At 55.7% G+C, this 17063-nt stretch overlaps 1 protein-coding gene across 3 annotated transcripts in view; it reads left to right on the top strand.

Annotated features, from left to right (window-relative positions):
* Positions 1 to 275: 275 nt before the first annotated feature.
* Positions 276 to 17063, top strand: part of ARHGEF18 (Rho/Rac guanine nucleotide exchange factor 18) — a 54300-nt gene continuing 37512 nt past the window's right edge. Inside the window, exons 1-10 of one of the 3 annotated variants that reach the window (XM_082206234.1) lie at positions 276 to 486; positions 9106 to 9245; positions 9659 to 10152; positions 13413 to 13620; positions 13851 to 13968; positions 14986 to 15043; positions 15531 to 15575; positions 15780 to 15860; positions 15979 to 16084; positions 16846 to 17002. In XM_082206234.1, the coding sequence (XP_082062360.1) occupies positions 336 to 486; positions 9106 to 9245; positions 9659 to 10152; positions 13413 to 13620; positions 13851 to 13968; positions 14986 to 15043; positions 15531 to 15575; positions 15780 to 15860; positions 15979 to 16084; positions 16846 to 17002 (1558 nt within the window). In that variant the 5' untranslated portion in view covers positions 276 to 335. Of the gene's footprint in view, positions 487 to 1156; positions 1727 to 9105; positions 9246 to 9658; positions 10153 to 13412; positions 13621 to 13850; positions 13969 to 14985; positions 15044 to 15530; positions 15576 to 15779; positions 15861 to 15978; positions 16086 to 16845; positions 17003 to 17063 lie in introns of those variants that run through there. The other 2 variants (XM_082206232.1, XM_082206233.1) reach the window with 2 other exon arrangements.

Here is a 17063-nt window from a genome sequence, read left to right as displayed (position 1 = left end):
AAAAATCACCTAGCAGTTCCATTGCAATTGAGCGGTATGTAGACTTTAACTGAAACCAAACAGCATTCCATATCGGAATCCGCCTTAAACCATGGCAGACCCTCCATCGAGCTCCGGATTGTCAGCACAGGCCGGCAGCGGCTCTCCTGGTTAACAAACCTGGTAACAAAGTCGCTCAGAAAGCCTGCAGAGCTGCTGCCAGTCCGTGCAGGCAATACTGAGCAAGGTGGGTGCCAAGGACTCCATACAAGGTGATGTCTGTATATTTTGTGGCCCCCCCACAAAAGGAAAGCGAGCGGCATGAAGAAGGGGTGAGTCAGTCTCACCTTCCGGAGATGGGAGGAGGTTTCTTGAGAGAAAAAGGAAGTGGTTGGTTTCGAACTGGTTACCCTAGCGAGCCAACTGCCTTTATTTCATTTTATTTTTGGCTGCTCCGAGTGCCCAGCGAGAGAAGAGGCGTCAGGAAGCAAGAGAAACGGAATCTGGGTAAGTCCGCCCCAGCAGAGAGAGCAAGCTTCTGAGCTCAGCAGAATGCTTCTTCAGCCTGGATGTTAAAATGCAGAGGGAAGCCGGGTTGAGAGAGCGAGGAGGAGAGAGCAAAGGTGCTTCTGGTCCTCCTCCTGCAAGTTTTGCCACAGTCTTAAAGGGAGGAAGGTCAGGAGAAGGCGATGCGGGGAACCGGCTGGGGGCAGAAGGAGGTCGGGTGGGGCAGGGGCCCTTTTGCCCCAGCAGACCTCCCAGCGCCCTTCTCCAGCTTCACCAAGTGCCTCAGTCTCAAAGGAAGTCCATAAAACCTCCAAACCCAAGTTTGGGAAGAGGGAGGGAGGCTCTATTCCACAAGACAGAACAACATCCCCACTGGGTGGTAGCCTGGCGCGGGGGGGGGGGGGCGGTGTCAGTCGCTCAGTCTCTGCCTGACCTACCTCGCAGGGAGGATAAAATGGGAAGGACGGGAATTGCATAGGCAGCCTCGAGCTCCGGGGAAGGAAGACGGCGAGGCACGAATTTAACAAACGGATGAAATGGGTAAAGAGAGACCTGCCCCTTCTGTGCCCCAGAGTCGTCTCCTGACCCCTCCGGCCCCACTTCCAAAGTGACAGCGACACCCTCTGGCCCCCTTTAAGCGGGGCAGCCGCTGCAAAGCCTGCCTTTTATTCGGGCTCGGGGTGTGTGCGTCGCGTGTGTGTGTGTGTTCAGGTATTTCTTGGCTGTGCGCTGATCCCCGAGGCTTCGCCAAGTCGCTCTGAGCCACTTTCGTGCCAGGAGGAAAACGGGGGGTTCCGAGTCAAGGCTGGAAATCCCATCCTCACAATGCGAGGGCCGTGCACGGAGGGCGAAAGACGAAGGATTTCACTGGAGGGCGTTAAGCAAAAGTGCCAAGGCAGCGGGCGTCCCGATTTGCCTCTCCCGAGCTGCCTGTGCGCTCCGGTGGGCGCGCCCGAGCAGGTGCCAAGGCGGCCGGCTTGCCTCTACTCCTGTGCTCCTCCTCCTCCTCCATCATCAGCTGATGCCTTTGACAAAGTCCTTGCCTGTCTCCTCTCTCCCAGTCCTCCTCGCTGGCTTCCCCGGGAAGAAGAAGAAGCTGCCTCCCTCTTTCTTTCTTTCTTCCTTTCTTTTCACAGCTTCTCCCCTGCAAAGCCCCCCCCCCCCATGGCCGACTCGCTCCTCAACCACTCCTGGCCGTCTTTCTCCAGGCGATGGATGAAAAGGTGGTCCTTCAAGCGAGGTAACCTGGCCAAAGGGCAACGCCAAGCGGGGTGGGGTGGGGTGGGGGCTGCCTTTGCAAAGGGCGGCAGAGTGGGGCGGGGAGCGGGTGTGTGCTAGGATTTGCTTCGACCCCCGCCAGCACCCAGGGCTTCCTGCTTCCAGGGAGGAGGAAGGGGCGGCACAGCGAGGGTCCTCCGGCCTCAGGAGACTTCTCTTTGAAGTGGGGTCCGCTGAATGAATCGATGCAACCCCGTTAATCCATTGTTGACCTGCTCTGCTATTTCTGCCTGCACGGTTTTAATGAGGGGCGAGGTTGGTCCGACATGCATGCTGCCTGGTTTTTACATTGTGCCCGGAGTTCTACAGTACGCCGTAACCCCAGGGGTGTAGCGGGTTTGGTATTTCAGGCTGGAAATTGCCATAATAAATAACCGGTGCATAAAATGTGGGTTGGATGTAGATGGCAGGATTGGGCTGTGCCTGTTGAACCTCCACCTGCCCTGTTCAAAGGACCAGCTGCTTCTGTCTGAGGCAGGGGCCAAACTCTCCAGGTAGCCAGGAATCCCTCCTGTGCCTCAACTCCTTTTCCTGGACCCCATTTTACTCTGACACCCCCAAATCTTGACTCTGTCTTTTGCAAAGGGAGGTGTTGTAGCTCTGGCACCAGTTCAGGGCAGCTTCCTCTGTTCCTGAGCGAAGTGATCCTTTTGTCGCTGCTGCGGGGCTGAAACCTCCAAGGAAAGGCCCATCGCTGGCTGGCAAGAGGAAGAAGGTCCCAGGCTCTGATGGCGGCATCTCCACCCCCTGCCTGACCCTCTGCTGCCAGTCAGGGCAGACCAAGGCTCTGACTCCACAGGAGGCAGCTCCCCATGGCCCTATTTAAACCAGCCCCTTTTTCACGGGTGCCCCCTGCCCAAAACCCTGGAGAGCTGCTACTGGGCGCCTGGGCCCTGGGGCAGAGGCCGTTCTGCTTCCGTGCTGCAGCCATGGCCTTTTATGGTTCACCGCTGGAGATGGGCAATTTGCAGGATCTGCTTCATGTCCCCAGGAGCTTATTAAGAACATCGGGAGCGTCCTGAAGCAGGATGTTTGTCATGCCAAAGGGGGCCCATGGGGTCCGGCCTGCTGTCCTCGTGATGGCCAGACATGAGTCCCCAGGGGAAGAAGGTCCCCAAGGAGGACTGAGCGCAGCAGCAGCAACTCTCACTGCTTGCGATTCTGACTGCCGTAGCTGGTCTTATCCTCTGCAAATTTCTCTAATACCTTTTTAAGGCCGTGCTTCCGAATGGCCCTGCGGCCGGATCAGGCCACGGGGGCCCCCGCCTAGTCCAGCAGCCTGTCCTCACATGCCCCCAGAGGGAAGCCCCCATAAGCCAGGGCCTGAGAGCAACAGCCTCTTCCCACTCTGGTTCTCCACTGTTCTAAGGTAGGCTGGCTCTGCCCATGGAGGCTCCGTGGAGGAATCAGAATCACAGCCATGCAGGAATCTCAGTTCATACATCCATGACAGATGACCGTGTCCAACCCACAACCTCTCGAGGGAGACCGTTCCCCCGTCCAACAGCTCTGACTGTCAGAAAGTCCTTCCTGGGGTTTAGTTGGAATCTCCTTCCTTGTCACTTGAAGCCACGGGTTCGAGTCCTACCCTCTGGAGCTGGCTCCCTCTTCCATGTGACACAGCCCTTCAGATATTGGAAGATGGCTCTCATATCTCATATTTTAGTGTTTTTTGGTTTCTGTGGAAGCCGCCCAGAGTGGCTGGGGAAACCCAGCCAGATGGGCGGGGTACAAATAATAAATTATTATTATTATTATTATTATATCTCTTCTCCGTCTCCTCTTTTCCATGCTAAACATACCCAGCTCCTTCAGCCCTTCCTCGTCAGGTTTCCAGACCCTTGATCCTCCTGGTCGCCGCCCTCTGCACACCTTCCAGCTTGTCAACGTCCTCCTTAAATTGTGGCGCCCAGAAATGGTCTTCCTAGAAGAAACTAGGAAGAGCAGCTGGGTCAGGCCGGGGGGGGGGGCCTTGTTTCAGCCCCCTGTTCTCACAGTGGCCAACCAGGCGTCCCAGTGGGAAGCAGCCCACGAGCAGGGCCTGAATATAACAACAGGGACTCTCTCCTTTTGGTATTATTCAGAGGCGTTTGCTGACTTCCTGCGTTTAATGCAGACTTTTGCTCGGAGTCATGAGAACTTCCTTCATTGTAAAGGGGGGGGACCATGTCTCAGCCGCATGCTTCTCCTGGGTTCAATCCTCTCTGGGTAGGGCTAGACTGGAGAGCTGCTGCCAGCCGGTGTGGACAGTACACAGCTGGGTGGGGCTGGTGGTCTGAGGACCGCAGCTCCTTCAGGGAGAAACCATCTGGCTTGTCCCTTTCGCCTTCTCGATTCACGCACCCAGCTTCTCTAGGGTGCCCCGATAGATTCACACCCCACACTTTCCTCCAAAGGGGCCTCCCCCCCCCCATTAGTTTTATTCTCACAACAGACCTATGAAGGAAGGCCAGGATGGGGAGAGGGGCCGAACGTTGTTCACTGGGGCTCCTGGCTGAATTCGAACGCTGACCTGAGCACGCACACCCATCCGGGGTTGTGGACGGGAGGAGAATGGGCCCATTTCCAGTCTGTGGGCTGCATTCCCTTTCCTGGGGCCGCACAGAGAGCCTTGGAGGGCCACATTCTGCCTCGGGGTGCGTGTGCTGAGGATCCCCTTCTGCACTTTTGAGACTGTCCTTTTTCCAAGAAGGCTTCAAAAGCTGAGGCTCTCGTCCTGGTTTCTGTCTGGTTCAGGTTGTTTCTTTGCCCGGTTTTATACTGTTGATATAGATGCATCTGTTGTTAAGGATTTTTATTGCTAATTGCTTTGGGATGTCTTTTATGGGAAGTGACTCATAAACCGAAGTAAACCGACGAGCGGGCGTGGGAGGGTGTTGTTTTCCTGGGTGTGCAGGCCACATCTCAGGAGGCGAAGGGCTCCGAAGGGCTCTGCACAAGGTGGCAGGAATCTGGGAAAGAGGCAGAACTCCCCATTGAGAGGGGAGGTGGGCAGACGCCCCTTGTGCCTCCCTTCTTCTTCTCTCCCCTCCAGATCCTCCGCATTCTGCAGTGTCTCACTGATGCAATATCTGTGGGCCGTCCACACAGCTGTTCCGCTTTGTGAGCTTGCTTTCCCAAGGTTGCCACCCTATTGCTATCCGGGGAGAGGTCAACTCTTGTGCTACACAGCAAAGGAAGCGGGGCACAAAATTAAATGCAGGTGAACTGGAACTCTTGTGGCGTGGTCAGTTTCAGGACGTCAGCAGCAACAGGGAATGAGAGTCAGAAGAGCTTGCGGGATCAGGCCAAATGCCCCCCCCATCCATCCTCGCAGTGGCCGCCCAGAGGCCCCAAAGGGATGAAGCCCAGAAGCAGGACGCGAGCGTGAGAGCACCTCTCCCGCTTCTGAAGTTCCCAGAAAGTGGCGTTCAGATGCCTCAAAACACGGAGGAAGGACAGAGCCAAGCGCAGGAGCCCCAAAACATTTGCAGGAGACAACACCGGTGCCGGATTTACATATAAGCTCAACAAGCTCTAGCATAGGGCCCCACTCTCTTAGGCACTCTCTTAGGGGCCCACCCCAAAAAAAAGTTTAAAGGGAAAAGAAAGACTGGATGTACATTTCCAAAATGTTAAGATTAAAAAAACAACCTACCTACAGCAACAGTGTTTTGTGTTGCGTAGGCTCCAAGGATATGAGTCATGGGCCCCGCCTGCTAGCTTGCTCCCTAAATATCACTGCTTTGCTCCTTTCTATATATAGGGGGCCGACATTCTGCATGGACTGGTTGCAGGGCAACATGTGCAAATGGCTTGAGATACTTAGCAGGTCCATAAATTACCATATAGCATATATTCAACACAAAGAACAGAGACAATTTGCTGTTGACAAAGGACAGCTGGACATATACCTTCAGGAGCTGAGGGCCTCATCCAACCTAAATCCGGCCCTGGACAACATGGTACTGAAAGTTGGGTGGGAAGGGTTGCCTTATTGGGGGGGGGGGCGGTGCGCACTTCTGTTAAATAGGCTGCTGAACAGGTTTTGTTGGCAGGGTGATGTCCACTCATTTAAGGAGCGTTCCCCTGCCTCCCACTTGTTTATGGGGAACTTAGAGGACACAACGGAGAGGCGAGATGATGGGGCGGTGGCTGCTGCAAGGCAAGCGATGCCCCGGAGCAACTTCCCCACCGCCCTCCTCGTCACAACCCCCACCCTCCGAAGGACCTTTGGAGGAAGTGGGTTTTCGCTGCGCAAGGCGTCCCCACGTCACCCCTGATTGCACAACCTGAGCTTGCTGCTGGCCTGTGAAGCGAAAGATCCAGTAAGGGCCTCCTCCCGTGTCTGGTCTTGATCCAGCATTTGTTGTTGTCCTTATTTTTACCAACGTTGCCTTTTATTACCTGCCCTCCATCCTAATGCCCTGCAGGCTGTGGCTGGCTTGCGGGAGGTGTCACCAGAGCATTTCATCCTGATTGCCTTGCAGGCTGCCTAGAGCTCTTCCTGTCGCCGGACGCTTTTCGATGCATTTACTTCCCTGTCGCTTTCTCAGCTGCAAAGGCTTTGCTTCTCTTTGTGCTCACCCGTTTTTTAAACAGAGCAGATCTGCTGCCACAATCTGCTGGAAATGTGCAGCTCCGAGGTTCTGGTTTCTTCCTGACTCCCTCTTGAGAAACAACGGCAGTCTGGAGCAAGGACCAGGGTGGGCAGTGTGGTGCAGTGAGTCCGCTCCTTCCTCCTGGGCCGTGTCCAGAAAGTGGTGTCGGAAGATAAGTGTTCAGACCCCTGGGTTCTCACTTATGAGGTGCTTCAGGGCTCCATCCTCTCCCCCATGTTTTTTAACATCTCTATGGAGCCACTAGGAGAGATCATCAGGGGGTTTGGGTTGGGTGTTCATCAGTATGCGGATAATACACAGCTCTACATCTCTTGTAAATTGGAACCAGTGAAGGCGGTGAAGGTCCGGTGTGAGTATCTGGAGGCAATTGAAGGATGGATGGCAACTTAATGGATTGAGGTTGAATCCTGACAATACAGAAGTACTGCTTATGGGGAACAGGGGGTGGGTGGGGGATTCGCTGGTCCTGAATGGGGTAACTGTGCCCCTATAGGATGAGGTGTGCAGCCTGGGGGTCATTATGGACTCACCGCTGTCCATGGAGGCGCAGGTCAATTCTGTGTCCAGGGCAGCTGTCTGCCAGCTCCATTTGAGACCCTACCTGCCTGCTCCCTGTCTGGCCAGAGTGGTACGTATTCTGGTTATCTCCCACTTGGACTACTGCCATGTGCTCTACATGGGGCTATCCTTGAAGGTTACTCGGAAACAACAGCTAATCCAGAACATGGCTGCCAGACTGGTGACTGGGAGCGGCCACTGGGACCACACAACACCGGTCCTGAAGGCTCCCAGTGCTTTTCCAAGCACAATTCAAAGTGTTGGTGATGACCTTGAAAGTCCTAAACGGCCTCAGCCCTGTATCCCTGAAGGAGTGTCTCCACCCTGGACACCGGGGTCCAGCTCCAAGGGCCTTCTGGCGGTTCTCTCATTGCAAAAAGTGAAGCTACAGGGAACCAGGCAGAGGGTCTTCTCGGTGATGGTGTCTCCTAGAGCCATTCAAAAGTGGAACAGGCTCCCTCGGAAGGTGGTGGGGTCTGCTTCTTGGAGTTTTTAAACAGAGGTTGGGGTGGCCACCTGTCAAGGGATGCTTTAGCTGTGAATCCTGCCTTGCCAGGGATTGGACCCGATGACCCTTGGCGGCTCCCTTTCAACTCTACAGTCCTGTGATTCTACAAAACGGTTTGCCAAAAAAAAAAAAAAGGTGCTTATTGGGAGAATTTAGCACTAAAATGCTAATGCAGCTTCACAAGGATTTTGTTGCAGAAATGTGGAAAAGGGAAAAGCTGGAGTTTGACAGCTCCTTCCTCCACCTGGTCTGGAGGGACGGGTGAGGCCAGAGGTGAACTGTCTGGCCTTCCTTGATGGAGGGGGGGGGTCTCCCCATCCCCTCCTGCCTCTGGTGCTCCTTCACTGCCTCTCTCCATGGTACTAACTGGGGACTGCCAAGCAGGCCAGACGCGCAGAGGGGCTTGTGTCTGTTGTTGGTGCTGCGTGTGAGAGCGAGCCAACGAGAGCGCCTGGTGTTCTCATCCATGGCAGCCCGCACATTGCCTAAAATGGTCTCCCTGAAGCCTCGGGCGCTTCCTCTCCCCTTGAAGCAGCCGCCCCTCCTGCGCACGGCATGTCCTGGAGCCCACAGGGCCTGATTTATCGAGTGTTGAGGCTGGAGCATCTCCCATCTCTCGGGTGGCGGGGGGGGGGAGGTTCAGGTTTATGGATCAATGCTAGAGAGGGCCTGGGTGAGCCTAGGACAGCACATCTGGGGCTGCAAAACATCCGGGTGTTTCTCTTCTCCCCACCTCTCACTTGAAACAGCAGCAGTTGCAAGCACAGCTGCTCTTCTGTGAACAGAGCTGAGCTGTGGAACTCCCTACCACAGGAAACTCTAAAGAGGAGAGGGCAAATTCATGGTGGTTCTCATGCCCCATACCTTCCTGCTGAAATCCAACAACTTCCCACGCTGCAAGAGTTCTGGGGTGGTTCTTCTTGCCCCCACTTCTGTTTCCTCTCTACTGCAAGTCACGGGGGGGCAAAGGGCTGTCAATGGCTACTGGCAACGGATAGTAGGGGAGAAGGGCTCAGGTTCTGCCTACAGTTAGTGCTGCACTGTGTTTCTCCAAAGGTCTCGGTTCAGACAAGAGCTGTTTGCCCCTCCTCTCGGGTGGGCAGAGGGGAAGAGGACAGCCAGAAGGACCCCTGTAAATGGGAGAATGATGGAGCCCCTTGGAGGCTCGCTAGGTGGGGAGGAAGCTGGGCAGAGATGAGGGGGTGTAGGGAAGAGGCTGGCACTGGGAAGTGGCCCCTCTGCAGCAGAAAACGTGGCCCTTGGCCCTGCCTCCTGTCATACCTGCTTGGCACGGCAATGGAGTACAGTTGAAGCTCAGAAAGAAGAAAATATGTAGAGAGAGAGATAGTCTGGAACAAAGGTTCTGGAGTCTTAATCTTTGTGACGTGGAGTTTGCGAGCACACTTTGTAGGATGTATGAACTGCCGTGCTTTTCTTAATCCGGGGTGGCAAACATCAGTTACAGGGGCTGAATGCGGCCCCCCAGGCTCCTCTTTCTGGCCCACAGAACCTTCCTGAGGCCACACACCCTTCCCCCATCTTCCTGGAGTGTTTCTGTCCGGTTGGAACATCGAGAATGTCTCTTTCTGGCCCAGATGGAGGACACATACTCCTCGCTCGGCTGGGAGATTCTTTTTCATGGGGGCCGCAGTTAACTCCCTCCTTCCTCTTCAGGGTCTGAGTGCAAGCCGGCAGCGCAGGATTTCCCCGGCAGCCGGACCATCCCGGCCTCGGGTTGCAGCAGCCCAGACACCTTGTCCCCGTCCTTGACCGCGGAGGATGAGGTCTTCTTCGGCAGCATGGCGGAAGAGAGGGTAAGGAAGCACCATGGGATCCGTCCCAGCAGTGGGTGAGGAGCCTTGGGCCTGGGAGCAGGATGTGGCCCTTGAAACCCCCTCTGCCGGACCCGTCGGCCTCCCCTCCAGGCCATGCCTCTTGCCAGCCCTCCTTGAGAGTTTCTGCCTGTCTGAGATGTGCCTCTGGGCTCCAGGGATGTCTCTCATTTGTCCGAACGGAGGGCAGAAAGCAGCCCGCAGTCAACATCATGGACTGGTTGCAGGCAGAGGAATAGTGAGAGGCACTAGCTGGGGAACTCCCAAGTGAAGAAGGTGGCAAATAAATGTAATAAATATAATATTTACTGTGCCCCAGTCTCTGTTGCCTTTCTATCCCTCCAGGCAGCTGCGAGGTAGGCCACTCTGACCCCTCCCACCCTCTCTCTCGGCAGGAGGATGCCTCCTCTCCAGAACAGGACGCCTCCCCGGGCACGATCCACAGCAGTGCGGAGGACCTCCTCTCGATAGACTCGGCTCTGCAGGGCTCAGAGTATTACAAGGACTTGGGACTCTCCTGGCCCCCCATGGAGGCTGCTGTGGCTGGCGGTGTGGCTTCCGCAGCGGCCTTCTCCCTCGAACGGACATCCCGGGGAGCCGCCGGCTGTTGCACATTGGCTGAGAGGCCCAGGGGCCACGGTGGGGTGCTTCCCCAGGCTCCTTGCCCCTGTGGCCCTGAGAGACAGGCCAGCTTGGACGTGACACCTCACTACCTGGATGCAGACTGTGCCTGCTCGTGCGGAGCCGGGGGCCGGGGGGCCTTCTCCGGGGAGGAGTCAGGAGCCGCCCTGGAGGGCACGGAAGCATTCCCCATTTTGGCCCGGTCCATGTCCACCTCTCGGAGGCACAGCTGGGAGGCCCCCTTGTCTCCGACGGACGGCCAGCGCAGGTGAGTCTGGCTAGGGTCATGCCAAAGAACCCCTTCTCCATACCGGCTGGTGAGGCCTTGCTGGGGGTGGCACCACCAGGGGCAGCCCAGTTGGCCTTGACTTGCAACAGGGCCTTTTTGGTAGTGGCTCCCCAAGTGTGAAATTATTCTCTATAGTGAGGCCTGAAGGAGCCATTCAGCGGGTCGGAAGAGTTGGGGGAAAGCCACCCCTACTGGAGCCTTCTGCTGCGCATGGAGCCCTGCAGTTTGCTCAGGGACACACTCTGCGTGTTCAGATGAACAGGCTTGCCTGGGCCGAGCCTTTGGCTCTGTCGGGTGTTTCTTTCTTCCATGAGATTTTCTGGGGCAGCCTTGACAAAGGAGACAGTCTCTGTTCTTTCTCTCTCTCTCCCCAACTCTCTCTGACCTGCTGTCAAGTTGCTGCTTCTCATCACCCTGAAGAGCCTCGCGGACGCTGTGCGGTTGTGGGAAAATAGCTCCACTCAGACAAAAAATAAACAGTGGAAGGGGGGCGGGAAGAAGCCTCCTCCTCCCATGGTTTCACCTCTACTTGGAAACAGGCCTAAGTTAGTCATCTCTCCATGGAAGTCAATGGGTCTGCTCTGTGTCAGTGGGTCTACAGCCCCGTCTCCCAGGCCTTGCAGCCAGGCTGGTGCAAACAAGCTCTCATCCAGGCTTCCTTCTGGTGGAGAAGGAAGAACATGGGGAATCACAGAATCGCAGAGTTGGAAAGGGACCGCGAGCGCCGTCTCGTCCTGGGCAACGCAGGGATCTTTTGCCTGACGTGGGGATCAGACCCACGAGCCTGGGAGGCGGTTTGGCCCTTTCTGGGCTCGACTCTTTTAACCTAAGGCAGTTGACGTGAAGGAGGAGGGGAGGCTGGACAGCTGCCGCATCCTGGTGGGGTGCTGAGCTTGCGGCTGGGAAATGGGGATCCCTGATGGCGGCCGAGCCCCTCTTATCTCCCGATCTGTGAGCATAAGAAGGGCATTGACCCACCCTGCGCATCATCACAGCAGTCAACCCGATGCCTTGACACGAAGCCCGCAAGGAGGCCAGGAGAGCCTCTGTGAAACCTCCCCTCCTGTGGTTTCCAGAGTTTGTTATCCAGAAGCATTAACTGCGGAAGGCAGAGCGACGGCCACAAACGCGTCCCTTCCTCTTAAAGCCACCTGAGAAAAGGCGACATGGCAGGAGTTTATAAAATTATGCGAGGCATGCAGAAAGTGGAGGCAGGTACGTCTCCTCCCTCTCAGAGGCGTACCTGGGCTCCTTAAGCAAGGAGTTGTAATGGCGCCTCCGAAGCTGAGAGAGGCTGGAAACTCAAAAAGTTTGCTTTGGGAGCCTTTTGCACTCCGCCAGTGACTTCCTCCACAGCCATTGGAGTCAGGCCTGCTCTCCTCCTCCTCCTCCACTGTTGGTCCATCTGCCTGACTTCCTTGTATCCGTCCTCGGAGTGGAGAGGAGAGGTTTTTGTGCCTGCGTGCTGGGGGGGGGGGGCAACCTGTTCAACCTCCAGTACAGCCTTTGTTCCCTCTCTCATAACACTTGTGAAGGTGAATTTTGGAAGGTTCTTCTTCATGCAGTGCGGAGCCAAACCACGGAACTCCCTGCCACAGGAATGCAAGGAAGGCCAGCAACGTGGCTTTTTAAAAAGGATGGGACAAATTCCTGGAGGAGGAGAGGGCTAGCGATGGCTGCTAGCCAGGACGGCTCTGAATATAGCTGGAGGGGAGAGCTGCTCTTGCGCTTTAGCTGGGACTGGGGGCATCTGGTCAGCCATTGTGGGCTAGAGGGGCCCCTGGCCTGATCCAGCAGCTTCCCTGATGCTCCAGTTGGCCACCCCTGCCTGTGCCGTTACTCAGCTTGTGCCTTGCCACGGAATGCGCCCTTGATTCAGCTGCCTTGGGGGAATGCCTGAATAGTCTGCCAAGTGCCCCCAGTTTGCTCCGGTGACCCCAGGCCTCGCAAAGCCTGCTTGGCTCCTGTTTCTTGTTCCCAAATTGACGCCGCTCGAAAGCCATCTCATTTAGGGTGCCAAGCGCCAGCGACAGAGACAGAGACAGCTTTGGGGCTTTAAAACCTGCCCTGCCGCTTCTGCAGAGTGGAAACGTTGGCAGGGCCTGCGAAGGAGAATTAAAAATACATTTTGCTCCGCGGGGCTACGGAACTGATGCCAGGCGGCCACCCTTTTTAAGGCTGCGGCTGAGCAGATCTCTCGCGGGGAGACGTCCCTCCCCTGCGGCTCCGAAGGGGCACTATTGATCGGCCAGGAGAGAGAGGGGCTATTTTTAACTCTCCCCTCCTTATAAGGTGCCAGGGCAGGGTGGCGGTGGGGGAAACAGTCTCCCTTGGCGATCTTGGCAGGGCTCTCTTGTCGAAAAGGGGCAGGAGCTGCGCTGCTTGTGCCTGAGGCCTGGCAGACGGGGCAGCACTGGTGGCAACCTGAGCCAAACTTGCGCATAGATGACTTTTAATTTTATTTTTGCAAGGGGGCTGGAACCCCTCCCTGCCCCACATCTGACCAGCCTTCACCAGCGAGCACAAAGGGGTAGAAGTATCTGTACATTTCCTTCTGCCAGTTTCTGTCAAGCTCCCTGCATTTCTTTATAAATCCTCATTTTAGGGCAAATTCTGCCAATACGCACTTTCTTTGGTGACTGTATACGTTATTTGCAAGCTATCCCTCCTCCTCCTCTAATGCATTGTTGTGCATTATTTTCCACCAACAATGTATTCATTTCCATGCCAGCTTCCCTCTCCAATATGCCCGTTTTCCACAAAAGGTTCTCTGCTTGGAAAACGGCCTCACAGGTTTCAGAGGAGTGTGGACTGTAGAGGGGAGTCCTGCATTTCGGTGCTCACGGTGTTCTGGAAAGAGTGGATTTGATCATCCCGGCTTTAAATGTGAACCGGGTCGGATTCCTCCCTCATCCCTCACCGGTACTTCTTCTCCAGCATTAGAGAATGACTGAAATTGACCATGCCCATTGATTTCAAAGAGGGCTTTGCCTCCCTGGCTGCCGAGTCTGAAATTTCGAGGGGGAAACTTGAGCAAGGAGCTGTAAGGGGTGGGGAAGAGTCAGGGCCTGATTCGTCTTAGGACTTGTCACTTCCCCCAGGGAACCTCTGACTAGGATGGCTTCAGAAACAGATGATGAGACAAACCCAAGGAGGACATCTGTGACTCCTAACTGCAGAGTTTCTCTTGTTGTGACGCACAGCTGCCAAACCTCTCCTTCCTTCCCCCAAACAACCAGGTTCAGCCTGGACGCCTCCGAAATGGGAAGCGACGCGGAGCAGGAGGAGGACGAAAAGGAGAAGCCGCCTCCCGATCCACCACACGGGCCTCTAGCAGGACTAGCAGCTTGGAGCGGCGTCGGCAGCAGCAGCAGCAGCACAGTGATCAAAGTGGAGATTGAGCCCTTGCGCCTGGACCTGGGCCTCGTCCAGAAGCCTGGCAAAGATGTGAGTCGCGATAATGCAGAGACTTATCTGGCGTACGAGACGAGGTTCCGGGTATTAAATAAGAATAATAATAATACTATTTTGCAGCATGAAGTTTTCTGTGGAAAGGGATTCAACCAGATTTGTGGTTTGGGGGTGGTTTTGGAATAGGATTCAAAGTCCTCCATGGCCCTCCATGCTAACAGAATCTCCTTCCTCCCTTCCTCCTCCTCTTCCTTTGCTTTTCCCAGGGTTTCAGCAGTGGTGGAGGGAAGCGGTTGAGGTCCAGGTCTGTCCCGGCCCCCTGCGATGGCGCCTCCTCCTTGCGCATGTCCCGCAGCCTGGAGGTCTCGCTTCCGGTCACCATGGGTCAGTGGTCCTTGTGGGACACGGTCTTGATTGCATGCAGGCACAGGGGGGCTTCTTGTCCAGCCCCAAATTGGGTGGGAGGTCTCATTTATGCAGGCTGATGGGTCCAGACCCAGAGAAGGGAACTCTCCCTTTTTCCTTAGAAGTTGTTTTTGGAAGAGAGGTTCTCCCAGGCTTCTCCCTACGGCGAAACCATCCAAGGGAGTCTATAGGCCTTGAGCTGGAATTATTGGGCCCTTCTGGAGACTGCTGCTATTTCATTTCATTTATTTCATTTATATAATGCACCTCTATACAAGGACCACAGGGTGGTTTGCAGTATGAAAACACCAAACCGTGTTTGTGGATGAGGATGCAAATCACACAGCGGCAAATTTGGCTTGCTTGATCAAAGCTGCTTTGGCCATCTGGCATAATGACCCCATTCCTGCACCTATCCCACCCCAAAAATATATCAGCCTCCCTCTCTCTTTTGCCAAGAAGATGCACAGGAAAATGTGGGGGTGATAGCCCTTTGCTCCGGTGCCGTGTTGTTTTAACTTCCCTGTGCAAGTGAGTCGGAATGGAGGTTCAAGAAGCGCGAGACGTCGGCTAATCCACATGCCTCCCCACCCCACAAACTTTCATGCAGACATATCAGGATGTGGGGCTGTTGTGGTTTTGTTTTTTTAAAACCCAAAGGCTGATCATTTTACAATGTGATCAATTTATCCATCTTTTCAAATAATAAGCACCACACTTTTCTGTGTACAAGACTAGGTTTTTTCTTTAAAAACTATGCTAAAAAGTGGGGGTCGTCTTATACATGGATAGTGCATAGGGTGGAGGATTGATTGGCTGCTGCCGCGGCTGTCAGCGGCTATTGGGCATGTTATTGGCAGCTTCTGCTAGCAAGGGGACAGATGAGAGGCGGATTTTTAAACATGTGCGGGTGAGTGATTTTCAGCAACCCCCCCCCCAAATATACACAGAAAAGTACAATGAATAAATGTTGCTGCTTCTGGTCTTGCGTTTCAGGGATAGCGCCCCCGGTGCTGGAGCTGATTGAAAAGGAGCAGGTAGCCCCGGAGCAAGTGTAAGTGTCCTCTGCCCTTTGCCCCCAGTTCACACACCCCACAGACTCTGAGGATGCCCCCCAAACACTTCCACCACTGTCTGCTCTGAAGCGCTGCGTAGTGCAGAACTGGAGGGCCCCCTCCCGCAAGGACCCAGGTCCGTTTGAAACGGAGCTGTGAGGAATCTCCTGTTGGGAAAATTGGCCTGGTGTATTTTATTTACACCATAGAATTGCAGAATTGAAAAGGGACCATGGGGGTCATTTAATACAACCCCCTGCAGTGCAAGGACCTTTTTTTGCACTTGAACCCACAACCCTGAAATGAGGGTCTCATGCTCTACCAACTGAGCTGCCCATGGGTCCCAGGAAAAGATTCAGGGCTGTGGGCATAGCTGCACCCCTGACGAAGGCGGGGAGGGGGGCAGATGGACATGACACGGGCATCAATTCTCGCCTCAAACCGCCCCGCCTTTGCCTCTGACGTTATCCCTTCTCTCAACAACAGGCTGATGGTGCAACAGGTGCTGAAGGAGCTGACTCAGTACCACGGGTGAGTCTTGGGGGTTGTGGGAATGAATCATCATCTCAGAGAGGGACAGGGGGGTGGCTGAAGGCCCCAGCTTCTGAGCCCCAGGGCTGAGCCTGCTCCCTGAAGCATCTCTGTTTCGTAGCCACTATTTTGACGCTAAGCTCAGAGGAGCCACAGACACACACCCTCCTCCTGACATATTTCCATGCCTGGCTCCCCTACCAGGGCGAAGCACGGGCTGTGCGCCCCCGAAGGCAACGGCGAAGCCCCGCAGAACCTGACCTGGTTCGAGTTCCTGTCTAACGAGTGAGTGAGCCATTCTAGCGAGGGTGGGGGCAGCGTGCTCCAAAGATGTAAGAAATGAATTTAATAAACCTCACATGAGCCCCCTGAACCACCCTCCGCTCTTTCTTTCCCGACCCAGGACTGAAGACAGCGGGAAGAGCGACAAGGCCGAGAGAGGGACCAAGGTGAGGCGCCGCTTGAGCAACCTCCGCAACCGGGTCACCGGATCGTGGCAGAAGGAGAAGGTGAGGGGCAGAGGTTTGGGTGGTCTTTGCTCTCTCCTGCTCCACCCCAACCAGTGGAGGTGGGTGCCCACGGGAGATTTGCAGGGTAGGAAGCAGGGAGCCTGGAAAGGAGGCGGAACCGGAAGCAACGAGAGGCAGGGCTGAAACTTCTCCCAAGGCCAGTGGTGGCTGGTGCCCAGAAAGGAGGCGGAGCTGAGGCGGAGCTAAGGCTTCCCAAAAAGGCAGTGGCGGCTGGTGCCCAGAAAGGAGGCGGAGCTAGAGGCAAGGAGAGGCGGAGCTAAGGCTTCCCCAAAGGGCAGTGGTGGCTGGTATCCATTGGAGCTCATGAAGGAGGCGGAGCCAGAGGCAAGGAGAGGTGGAGCTAAGGCTTCCCTGAAAGGCAGTGGTGGCAGGTGCCCACTGGGAAAGCAGGGAGCTCCAAAGGGAGGCGGAGCTAGAAACAACAAGAGGTGGAGCTAAGGTTTTCCCAAAGGGCAGTGGCAGCTGGTGCCCACTGGAGCCCGGGAAGGAGGCAGAGTCAGAGGCAATGAAAGGTGGAGCCAACTAGTTCTAGCTTTGCCCCCCCCCTTCTTGAGTTCTGCAAGGGGCAGCAATGAGCTGGAGGAGGAGAGTCACCCCCTTGACCGGTTGTAAGCAAGGAGGCGGGCAGGTGGGGGGCAGGCTGAGAGGTGTGGAGGGCCACCTTCGGCCCCTGGACCTGAGCTTGCCTGCATTTGGCCCTGGTGGTTCCCACGGTCTGAATTTTCCGCTCTTCTTTTCAGGGTAAGAGCAAAGGCCGCGAGAAGGAGGCGGTGGAGGTGAAGGAGCGGCCGCGGGCACTGCATGGGCATGAGCTGACGCCGGGAGCCTTCTCGGCCGCTGCCTGCTGCTCCCTCTGCGGCAAGAGCTTGTTGAACAAAGCGGGGCTGCAGTGCTTGAGTGAGTAGCGGCCCCCCCCCCGAGGTCACCGGGGGCTCCCCTGGCCCTCGCACGCCTGCTT

This window comes from Podarcis vaucheri (genome assembly GCF_965113315.1).
Source record: "Podarcis vaucheri genome assembly, chromosome: 18".
In the NCBI taxonomy this organism is placed as follows: Eukaryota; Metazoa; Chordata; class Lepidosauria; order Squamata; family Lacertidae; genus Podarcis; species Podarcis vaucheri.
This window is presented reverse-complemented; position numbering and strand designations above follow the sequence as displayed.